Source organism: Typopeltis vanoorti, chromosome 1, assembly GCF_054136105.1.
Source record: "Typopeltis vanoorti isolate ZY-2024b chromosome 1, IOZ_Tvanoo_1.0, whole genome shotgun sequence".
Taxonomy (NCBI): Eukaryota; Metazoa; Arthropoda; class Arachnida; order Uropygi; family Thelyphonidae; genus Typopeltis; species Typopeltis vanoorti.
Genome location: NC_143549.1, coordinates 34,361,912 through 34,374,075, shown reverse-complemented (window position 1 = coordinate 34,374,075; position 12,164 = coordinate 34,361,912). Strand labels below are relative to the sequence as shown.

General features: G+C 34.4%; 1 protein-coding gene across 1 annotated transcript in view; it reads right to left on the bottom strand.

Moving 5' to 3' along the window:
* The window catches only part of LOC150109882 (uncharacterized), a 75,135-nt gene that overhangs the window by 38,742 nt on the left and 24,229 nt on the right, over positions 1-12,164 (bottom strand). Inside the window, exon 2 of the mRNA XM_090415650.1 lies at positions 3,041-3,092. Coding sequence (XP_090271776.1) covers positions 3,041-3,092 — 52 coding nt within the window. The remainder of the gene's footprint in view (positions 1-3,040; positions 3,093-12,164) is intronic.

Here is a 12,164-nt window from a genome sequence, read left to right as displayed (position 1 = left end):
GTCAGCCCTTAAGGCAAGTGTCCGTCACGCGAGGCGTAGGAAGGCCATTAATTATTCGGGTCATCGATACCAGTAATTTAGTAGGAGGTCGTACTGGCGGAGGGGTTCAGAAATACGGGGTGGATGGACTTTAGTGGTACCGCTATTCTAATTACTATTAGTTGCAGATCGTGCCGAGAAGAGTGTCCGGTGTCAACAGGATGTCAGTTACATTGGGGGAGAACTTAAATCCTTCCCCCTTACTGGTCTTGCCCATTCAAAATTACACTCACGTTCATTGAGAGCTCTTTGAAACCCAGCAGTTTGAACACTTCTTGGTTGATATGAATTGCACTGCGGAGAATGAAATCGTGCTAGAAACAGCTGGGAATGAAAACATACAAGGGAGATTTTGAATTAGGATTCGAGGCTAGTGCATTATGTCTATTAATTACTTGTATTCTTCTGAATAGTTGAAAAGACATCAGAATTTTTTTTCTGTCATTATACGAGACCAACCGACTCATCTTCATTATAGAATTCGTCAATTTAAGACTTTTGCTAAAAGGAATGGACACATGCACATAGAAATATCTCGAGTCCATAGACAAAATAATTGTACTTGGCAAAAAGAAAGAAAGAAAGAAATATAAACATTTTTAGCCGAAATCTGACAAAAAAAAATTAAGTATATATGTTTCCTAATTAATTAATTAATATATAATAATACTCAACGAATATATTATTAACAAGCCTTAAAAGCGAAAATATCATAATCATAATCCTTTAAGTCTAAAACAGAAGTACTTTTTCATTTTCGTATTGTTGCTAAATCTGTACGTAAAGCTAACAGTATTCATTTTTTCCCCTTAACCTAGACAACAATGCATGAATAAATGATCATAAAAAAATAATGCTACATAATTAAGGTTGATGTTAGGAGGGCTATTTGTTCGTCAGCTAATGGAGTACACCTGTGAGGTCATTATTCCATTTTGCAACCATTGTGTGTTACTTCAACTTTATGTAGTTTCAGAACGGTAGCTTTTTTTTTAATAAACCAAGGAGCATTATTACAGTAGTAATTGGTTATTGTGTTTTTATTGCATAATCATATTCAATTATTATGTATTTTCGCGCAATGTGTAATCACTTATTCATATCAATGTATTTGGAAAAAACACAGTCACTCTTCATTTGGAAAGATCTGAGTTCAAATCAATGGTATTTTCTAGATCCATTATCAATTTTTACAAGAATTGAGAGCAAAGATCAATAAAGAAATTCTTTAACGATGTTGGAAGAATGATTTTTCTCTTCTCCCTCCCCTATAAAACAGAATTTGTTTGCTTTGTAACTACTGTACTGTGACAGCATTTCGATATTTAGAAGATCTAAATGTAAAAGCTGATCGAATTACATATATGACAGTTAAACTACAAGACCTATATCAGGATTATATTGAGGACTTTTTTGTCTTTTACTTTCTTTGCCTCTAAAAGGCTTCTTTTGCTCTCCTGCATGACCATATCAGTTTTAAGTGACGGATTAGATTAGCTCTGCTTATGCATTCTTGAATATTGATGATGTCAAGTCCTTTAGTGATGTCATTGTAAAATGGTTTTGCCATCTCTTCATTTACCCCATTATTTGTGTCTGCAGTCTTGTTTTACTTCTGATCCAAATCTCAGCTTGAAATAAATGTAACTCAAAATGTTAATTCTGAATATGCCTAAATACTTTTTGGGAAAATCATTTGAATCCGGTTCGGACATGAACGAGCATTCTTCGTTTTCCAAAAGATGGCACTCTTTTAGCTCAAATTTCTAGAAATCGAGTGAAGGTCAGTCGCTGTCTTTCATCATTGCAGTAGTTGAGCACATTCCCAGCCGCGTACTCAAATCGATTTAGGACTATTGGATATTCCAAGATGAGATAGGAACCCTAGAACACAAGATCCCGCTGACCCAAGTTTCTCTTAAAGTTGGGGTAACCTACTTACCCATATTAAAGATTGACTATCTGCGAAACCAGATTAAAAAAACAAACAAAAAAACATACAGAATGTCCCTGTAGAATCGAAAGGGAAGCTTTTCTTGTGCGGACCTAGCATCATAGACGTTATTATAAGGTTACGCAAGCACCTTGAATAATTCTGTACTTTGAAGACGGTGTGCATAAACGAATAATATTTAATAAAACAAAGCAAATGGATTTATGCCATCCTAAAGAAAAGAATTTGTAGGATGACGGTGTGTGTGTGTGTGTGTGTTACAGAATGTTATAATGTAAGTCTATCTCCGTATACATGGAAAGAAATTAATATGAAAGTGCTACAACAAAAAACTTAAGCCGTTAAAAATAAAATAAAATAAAATAAAAACAGGAGAGATACATATTAACAAAAACGCATTTTCTCTCTCTCTCTCTCTCTCGCACACACACACACACCACAGTTTTTTCCCACTGTTTAATATTAGCCCGATTCCTAATGATACAACTAATGCAATTTTGTTATTATAATTTATATTGGGAACTTCAACATGCATCGTTCTTTAGCGATGCATGTTGAAGTTTTAGTGATTTTTTATCGACTTTAGTGATTACGAAAAGGCGAATGATTCTTCTACTAAATCATCTCCGTAATATAGTCAGAAACATTGCTTCGCGTCATAGTCAAGCTCACCCTCCGAGGCCGACAGCGTTGCAGCAAGATGACTCATCCCGGTTCCGCTCACTCCTCGACTTCACGTTGTTTTTAATATCAACACATAAGCGGGTTAGAGGTGACTCAACAAGCCTGCGAGCTAAGCATTAGTTTGCTTGCTTTCATCATAAATTAACGCAGCCACCAAAAGGTGACCGTCTAATTAAATGGACGTCTTTCTCCAGCTACGTAACAATGAAGCCCAGGAGTCAGCAGCCAACACCACCTAGTTGTATTTAATTATAGCAAATATTTTGTTTAATTCAGTAGCTAACAAAAAGAAAGTGGATGAAAATTAAAGAAAAGAAATAAATGATAATGAAAGAACGAAATAAGATGAAGGTAATTAATTACCTATTGGTGTGAAGTCCTGCTCGTCGATTTCTTGAATTTGCTGACCACTCACCTGTAAAACAACAACATTTTTTTTTAATTATCAAAATATTAAAAGTAATATCAATGTCAATGAGCCTGCAAAATTAAAAGAAAGTGTCAAAATACTTGAAGAAATTAAACGAATCGCCTCAGTTCACTTTTTACGTGTCAGATTTTTTAGACCAGATCACTTATTTTTGTAGTTGAGAAGATGAAAATAAAATTTTTCAACTTCTACGGATTACATCAGCAATCAGCTGAATGATGATACAACCTGCAGAAGTTGCAAAATTTAATTTGTAACTCTGTCCATTTGGGTTCATAATTTCAGTCCTAATAATCGATTATATTCCAAATATAGTCATATCGGTTATACAAGACTTCTTCATACATAGATAGAGGAAAACGAGTTTTTTTTTTTTTTTCTTTCTGGTAATTTAAAGAATTCATATTGTATTTAATGCTTCAAGTTTTGTAAGCCACTTCGTGTTGAGTACTTAGCTTAAATATTACAGTGGCGACTCTTGATTTTCTTTCATAAGTCATATTTTAGAAGACAGACACCTAAATCCTTCACTTGGTTTCATTTATTTATTGACTAATTGATAAGGTTTCTTCTCTTACGTGGAAGTAAAAAAAAATTTTTGTTTTACTTTTTAGCTCTCGGCGAACTAAAAAAGAGTCAAAAGTAATGTAGAACAAAACTTATTACATTTTTACTTCAAACGTTTTGTACCACGGACATACAAAATGAAACAACAGTTTCCTTTTGCTGTAAAATGTCTCTATAGGTCCCTCCCTATGACTGTTCCGCGACACACTTGGTTTATTTAATCTTCCCCTGTGAGGCAACAGAGCGTTAAAATTATTTTCTATTGAGGCTCGTTTTTTTCCCATCATTAAAAAGTTAAAAGTGACAGCTGCTATCAGCATGTAGCAACAAACCCAATTAATGAGTTGTATAAGGTGCCCCTCAACTCCCTTCACACATCTCCCTGAGGCACATCTCCTTCGCAGTGTAACCCCTTCTTAACCTGGCCTACTTTAGCGTGTGGGAGGTAGCCGGAAGTTTGTGTGGCTTAAGGCGTAAATGGTGTGTACTTCAGGCATAACATGCCGATGACCTAATTCTCTGTTATCAGATGTTGAAAACCATGTGACGCTGGGTTTTAACTTCCCTGCAAGTCTCCTTTTTCACTGTGGTTACTTTTTTTTTTTTTTTTTGCCATTCTTTTCCTGTTCCCTCCTCGTGTACTTAAAAGGGAAGAATCAGATAACCGGTCCTCCTTATTTTTAATTAAAGAAATACATCAGAAAAATGATGGTCACACAAACTATCCGGAGAAAGAAATACCCGATTTTAATTATGGTGATCACTAAAATATGGATAGAATATGCATAGCTTATCTCTTATTTTATGTACTCTTAATAGATGTAAATGACAGAATCTCTCTCTCTCTCTATGTATATAGTTAGAAATATCACGTAAAATTGTTTTCGACAGGTGCGCCTTCTGTTAGTTAGGAATGGAGAATTGTATTTTCAATTTTGAAAAGTATGATAATACCTGTATTACCTTAAAAGCATGAAACTTCCTCCGATATAACCTTCAAATGACCAAGATTATTTTCTAAGCGTGCATAACAATTTAGATGAAATAAACCTTTTGAAAGTATACAAGAAACCAGTAACTGTACAACAACTATGTTGTTTAGACAAAAAAAAAAAAAAGAGTCTCTCGCTTGTCAGTGATTTGAATGATACTCAATGATAAAGACAAGAACCAAGAATCAATGCATTTAGTATAAATATATAACTTTTTTTTTTTCAAACTAGATCCAACTATCCACAATTCTGCTGATGACAGTAATTCTCTCAACTGAAATCCCATTTATTTCTAACGTAATTTTTCATATCTGATTCTTGAAATCAATCTGTATCAGTTTCTTGGCATTGATGTATGAAATAGAAAGCTACGATATTGTCAAAAAAAAAAAAATGTTTTTCCCTTTGGCTGTTAAGTATCATTTTTCTTCTAACACCTATCAATTCTTGTTAAACCTTAAACCCACCCTATCATAGAATGCTACTCCCACTTCTAGGGAGGTATTCCTAAAACCGCCCTAAAATACTCGACTGTGTTCAAGGAAGAATTAGGCTAATCAATGAATACGTTCAATGATCTACACTTTTCTTTATCACATACATATTTTCATTTTCTGTCGAATTCCTTTTTTGAAGACATTTCTATGTCTGTTCCTCATCTAAACTGACAATAGAAATATCAGATTTGCAAAAGAAAAACTATGACGCCTCCTGTCAATGCCTTAGCAATCCTGTAATAAATTTCGAATTTATTTAAGTTTTTCTCTCTGTATTTGGCTATAAAACATGGATGGATCCATTATATTCTCCATTTTAATATAAAACATTTCGCCTTTTTACTTTACTTAATCGTATATTTCTCATTATATAATAAAAGAGTTTTGTTTGTTTGCTGGCTAAAGACAGGTAGGTACTGATTTCCTGTCGTTAAGAGCAAAATATACTACAGATTCCATACCATCTGAGTAGCTATGGCACCTACTTGGCCATCGAGGCCAATAAAGACAGAACTGTTTGTCGACGAAGACGCATAATTCCATGAAATATACAAGTCACGCTTCTGTAATGTATGTCAAGTATGGAATATACATGGAAATTATATGATCAAGGAAACAGACGTGACATATATGTAACAGTTTGTGACCCTTTGATTTTTCTTGATGGCATACTGAAATTCAGTATCCCCCAATAAATAGAAATGACGAAAAAATAATTACTATTCTAATATAAAATCTTATACAAAAAGATTCAGTAACAAATAATAATATTAAAAAACTTATTGAAAAATGTTTATGTTAGCCATAATTTTAGTACTTTTTTTTATTTTAAATGCATAGGTTAAAGAGAGAATAACAATTAAAAAAAAGTAAGAAGGCGCGTGTCCCAAATATGAGACGTTAGATGAGAGCTCGATCTGTTATAATTAGAATGCAACAAAAAGGTAAGTTAAATTGTAGAAGAAACTGACAAAAATCTTTGTAAAAAATTTAGGTAGATTTTTCTGTTATCATTTGTGTTATTATAATCTATACTCCTTACGCCTTAATCTTTCACCATGCAAGAAAAATGTTTGATTCATTTCATTACGCATACATACACTTCTATTAATAACTGATATTTTAATATCTCATAATTCGATATATCATAATAAATTTCCAAATACTGGAGTGCGTTATGGAGTGAAACTGGTTTTTACAATCGGACTATAGTCTTTGATTCGTGTCCTTAACTCCCAGTCTCTCAGAAATAAACTGACTCTGCATTCTTTTCATATTTTATTCCTTTTAGTACTGTAGTCAGTTGAAAAATAATAAACGGAGATTCAGATTAGTTTCTCAACATTTTGTTGTAGTTATATGCTATCCAGTCGTTTTCGACTCTGATGAACCTGTGCACAAAGGCTCTTCATCCCACTCAGCTACTTGTCCTTTCTTTCAATAAAAGTTCAAGATGATAAGTTCTTTTATGCTGTCCATCCAACTCGTCTGTCGTCTTCCTCTTCTAACTGCCTTTCCCAATGATTCATCTGCTTGCATAATATGTCCAAAGTACATCAACTTCTGTTTAGCGATCATCTCCTCCAAGGAACATTCTGTCTTTATACTCTCTAAATCCTTCTTATTGGCCATTCTTGCCGTCCATGGCATTCTTAATAGTCTCCTCCACAGCCCCAATTCAAATAAATCAATTTGCTTTCTATCTTTCTTCTTAATAATGCAGCTTTCATATCCCTACATCACCACTGGTAATACCGTTACTTTGACAATTCGAACTTTCAGCATTACTCAATAATATCATAATTTTTGTCAGGTTTAACATTGCTTTTTTTTTTTTTTTCTATTATCCCCATGACTATCCTTTTTTTAATTTTATCTTCACATTTACCATCATTTCGGATTCTGGATCCCAGTAAATCATAACTTTCAACGATTTTTATTTTATCTCCTTCTTTTATAAATTCATTTAAATTATCAGAAGCCATCACTTTTGTTTTTCTGATGTTTAAATTAATCCCGGGTTTGTTACTTTCCCAATAGAACCAATGGCTCCAGTTTTCTCTTAGCTTCTGCTATGAGGGTCGTATTCTTCATATCTTAAATTATTTATTTCCTATCACCAATTTTAATTCTAGCTGGATCTTTGTCTAAATAAGCTATTATAGTGAATATATTGCATATATTCACTATAAATTTTAAAAACATAGGGCGACAGTATGCAACCCTACAGCACACCTTTTTCCACTCGAACACTGTCTGTTTCTCCAAAGACTGTTTTTGCTGAAGCTTCTTGGATGTCATACAGCTCTCTTATAAAGAGGATTAGATGATCATATATTCCCATTGATCTAATTATAATCCACAGTCTGTTGTGACCCATGCAATCGAAGGCTTTCTTATAATCAATAAAACAGATGAATATTTCCTTCTGAAATTCTCTTATTCTTTCTATAATCCATCTCATGTTTGCTATTTGGTCTCTGGTTCCTCTACCTCTCGTAAAGCATCCCGTTCTTGTGGCATTTCTCTATTCATATATGGCTCCGGCTTTTGTTAAATCATTCTCAGCATAACTTTACTTGGATGTGAAATTAAAACGATGGTATTATAATTCTCACAATCTCTGGGATTTTTTTTTTTTTTTTTTTTGGAATTGGGATGAATACTGATGTTTGCCAGTTTCTAGATCAGTATATTTTCCTCCAAATCCGTTAACAAATTTCAGTCAATATATTCACTACTTCATCCCCAGCTGCTCTCAATAATTGCATTGACACACCATCAGCTCCTGGAGCTTTTCCTTTTGACAGCTGTTCCATTGCTGATATCACTTCACTTTTCATTATCATAGGTTCCTCAACAAATTCTCTCCTTTCAAATTCTCCTTCAATATTATCATCTTTCTTGTACAAATCCTCTACATACTCTTTCCATCTTTCTTCACTGCTTCTTCTTCCATTAGACATTTTTCCAAATTACTTTTTACAACTTGTAATATAGTGATAAACTCCTTTAACATCATTTATTTTTCTAAACAGATCTCTTGTTCTACCCATAACGCTTTCTTCAATTTGCTTTTGTTTAGATGTTTTTCCTTATCTTTACTAGCCCGTCTTTGAAAATCTACACTCAGTTGCCTTAACCTTTTCTTTGTTTCTCTGAAGTTTCACTTTTCCTTTCCTCTGCTATTTGAATAGCTTCTTCTAACAACCATTTACAATCTTTCTTTCTTGTTACTTTACTTAGAGTCTTCTTTGCTGCTTTTGTCTGCACGTTTTGTTTCTTCCTATAGTTCTTTTAATTCTCTTTCTGTCTTGTCCAAACTTTTTTTTAATTTCTTTCCGACTTCTACTTTAAATGTTTCATTTATATGATTAAAATCAAATCTGATAACTGTCCTTTTGTTTCTTTTTAGCCCTTTAATTTCAATTTAACTTCATCATCATCATCATCATTGGCTCGACAGCCTCGGGTAGACCAAGGCCTTCTTCTGAAGATTTCTGGCTTTGGCACGCCGGTTTTTCTCATTTATGGCTTGAAAATCATTTTCAACGACATCTTCCTATTGTAATCTTGGTCTTTCTCGTTTTCGCCTTTCTTGGGGTTTTGCAAGAAATAATTTTTTACAGGATTGTTATCATTTCAATTTAACTTCTGCTATCAATAATTCGTGATCTGTCCCACAGTCCTAGGTAGTGCTTTTGCTGATTGGATAGCGCTTCTCCACCTTCTGCTAGCAACAATATAATCCATCTGATTTATATATTCTCCAATTGGTGAAGTCCGTGTGTACAATCTTCTTTTATGTTGTTGGAAGCAAGTGTTTGCAATAAAGCAACTCTTCTAAACATAAAACTCCAACATCCTTTCTCCTGCTTCATTCCTCAGTCCTGAAGTAAAATTTCCAGTGACGATTCATTCTTTATTACCCACTTTTGCATTCCAATCACCTAATATCAGGAGAAAATCTGTTTTATCAATACTGTATACTGTTTGTTGCAATCTGCTGTAAAATTCTTCGATCTTATCTTCACTTGAATCTGTAATAGGTACATACACCTATATGATACATTTACTGAATACTTGAATTAAAGGTTACTTAGAATTAATGATAAAACTATCGTTCCTAATAAGAGATTTTCATTTTGTTCGACTGTATGCATATAACTTTTGTTAAATTTGAAAGGAGATTGCATTAAAATTTGGTATTTAGGATCTCTACTACAGGGGCGAATTCTCCATGCTTGCTGCGCAAGCTCATTAATTGAGAAAGAAGTAATATTTATTTGTTAATAAATGCATGCATTTATAAGCATTCCATTTAGGCTTTTATTTTTTAGACAGAAGATGCCTTAAGCTTGCGCGGCAATAATTGAGCTTCGCGTTGTGTATCGAAGGCCGATGATTGCTCGTCTAGTCAAAGCTACCTTGTCTTGCTCGGTTGTCGGAGCTACCATGTCCTCGCTGCAGCACTGTGATTTCACGCGCGCGCATAGCTATTTCCGCTCCCTTCACGTCGTCTTAAACACAGGCCATACGGAGTGAAAGTAGCTCTAGCCAGTGAGCTTCAGCCAACCTTTACAAGTGTGCGTGTCGCTTGGGAAAATTAAGTTACAACCAACTTTTTATGACGATGTTATTGACCAGTTCATAAAGAAGAATCGTAGGGTAGAATTTATAGTTAAGTAGGTAAATTGAAAAATATAGAATATCATTTGGAAAATAAATGTTGTATTTGTATGATTAAATGTGCATAAATTTCTAAATATATAGTTTTAAATGGTCAGTAATTCATTATTCCACAATCAGACTTCCATCACACTTCTCACTCCCTGAATGATAACAAGAGCAAGCGTGAATTTCAAGACCAGCATTCGCCCCTGCTCTACCAAAATCTGTATATATTTCAGTTGGTTTCCATCAGATCATACAGCTCTAGGTTCAGTTTGTTGGGATAATGGGTAATGCAGCCACACACACACACACACACACAAGCACGCACTCACGCACGCAGGCACAAGCACACGCACAAAAAAAACTTTTTAAGGATTCTCTCTGATTATTTCCATTCTTATGGAAATAATCAGAACGCTAAAGAAGGCGTTGCAATATTATAATATTGAAACATTGTAACAACATTTTGACAAGTATTTCTTCTCCTCCTTCAGATTACGCCCACTGTCACCTGTTTATAATTCTTCAACATTATAATATTGTAACAGCTGATAACAAGTTTTTCCTCTTCTGTCCTCCTTCATATTACGCCCACTTAGCCACCTGTTTATCGTTATTTGCTATTTCAAAGATCTGATTGTTTGCTCGCCTGTTAGGAATAGCTGTAAAGTGTGATGGAAAAACAAATTACTGTATTGGTAAAATGTTTTAAAGTAAGCATATCATTTTGTGGACTCTTGATTCACGCTTCTGTACTACCATCCATTAATACCGGCCATGTGTTTGGCTGTAACTTTCAATGAAGCCTTTTTTTTATAATATTTTTTACGAATAAAATGGCTGCCGCCGTGAGATACGTATGGTGTTCCATTTGCAAAGCTAGCTGAAATGCAAACGATGGACGTGACTCGTATGCAGATATGCACAAATAAAAGCTTGAAGTGTGTTGTGAAGTGAAACTGGTTATTACAATCGGACCGTAGCCTTCGGTTCGTGTCTTTAACTCCCATGTGTGCTACTTTCTGTCAAAATCTGCAGTTTATCGACTTTGTTCCCATACTGCGATTTTTTTTTAGCTTTGTTTTGCTTCATTTACAGAGTTAGGAGTTAATATCTAATTCATCACAGTCTGATTGATCGTGTTAAATCACAGAATTATCTTCTGATGTTTTCCTAACATATCGTTTATATTGCTTCATTCGTTTCCGCTCAATAATACAGAGGACGCTAGTGTACATTCCACTCTTCCACTCTTGGGCGTATATATATCGTCGACCCAAGATAAAACAGTCTCCGATATATATATATCGGAGATTGTTTTTAATTTTCGATTTTTATAAATCATCTTAGTTTATTTATTATTAGTAGTATTATGGCAGGCCAGTTTAATTTTTTCCCCTGTAAATCAGTGTATTTTTAATTAAGTTTAACTCTATGTTTTGAGCTTTCAAAGCTCAGTAGAGTTCAGTTATGCTTTTCTGTTAGAAACAGTTAGACACGAATTCCGTTTGGACACGAAGAACGTTTATCGGAATTTTCAAGATGACTAGCAGGTCTCATACGTGGGTGGAAGGATTTTATCATCCAGGAAACTTGGGTTTTATGATTCCCGCAAAACAAGCAAACCAGTCATAAGAATACACGCAATCAGACAATGCAAACAGGAGTAATAGCTCTATAATAAGCAGGTTTTTTAAGAAGCCAATTGCTTTAGGCAGGATGGCCTGTGACGGCCATCCTGCCTTCATTAAAAATAAAGGATTTTCAAAATTCTACCTTTTGGCTGTCAGTTCTAAATTCGCCTTCCCTGTTTCATTGCGTATGCGTATCGTAGGGACGAGGTAAGCATGTCAGTCCCGCTTTTCAGTTAGTGAACAATTTGCTGTCATCAGAGTTTTGTCATCCGCCAAATCACAAACGATTTGGCGGCAAGGTTAAAAAAAAAATAAAACTTCTGCTGTCAAAAAAAAAAAAAAAAAAGTAATAAGACACTTCTTCACACACGTCTTACTCCTCTAAAAAAAAACGCAACTTTTCACGATGAAGAAGAAATAAAGTAAGCCATACATATTCGGCTGAAGAACCAGTCAAAGACATTCTTCATAGATGACATTAAGAAACTCGTGCTGATCCAACAAAGGTTTGGGAAAAATGAGGGAAGGGGGATTTGAAAAATAATATTGAATTTTATGCATTTCGTACCTTTCACGAAAAATAAAGTGCTTTTATAACTTGTTTGGTGTCCAATGTGGCTAATAAGGAAGTTGTAAATGCGAAACTTTCGCTAAAAACATGTTCAGAAAGGCACTGCGAAGAACCGATCAGCA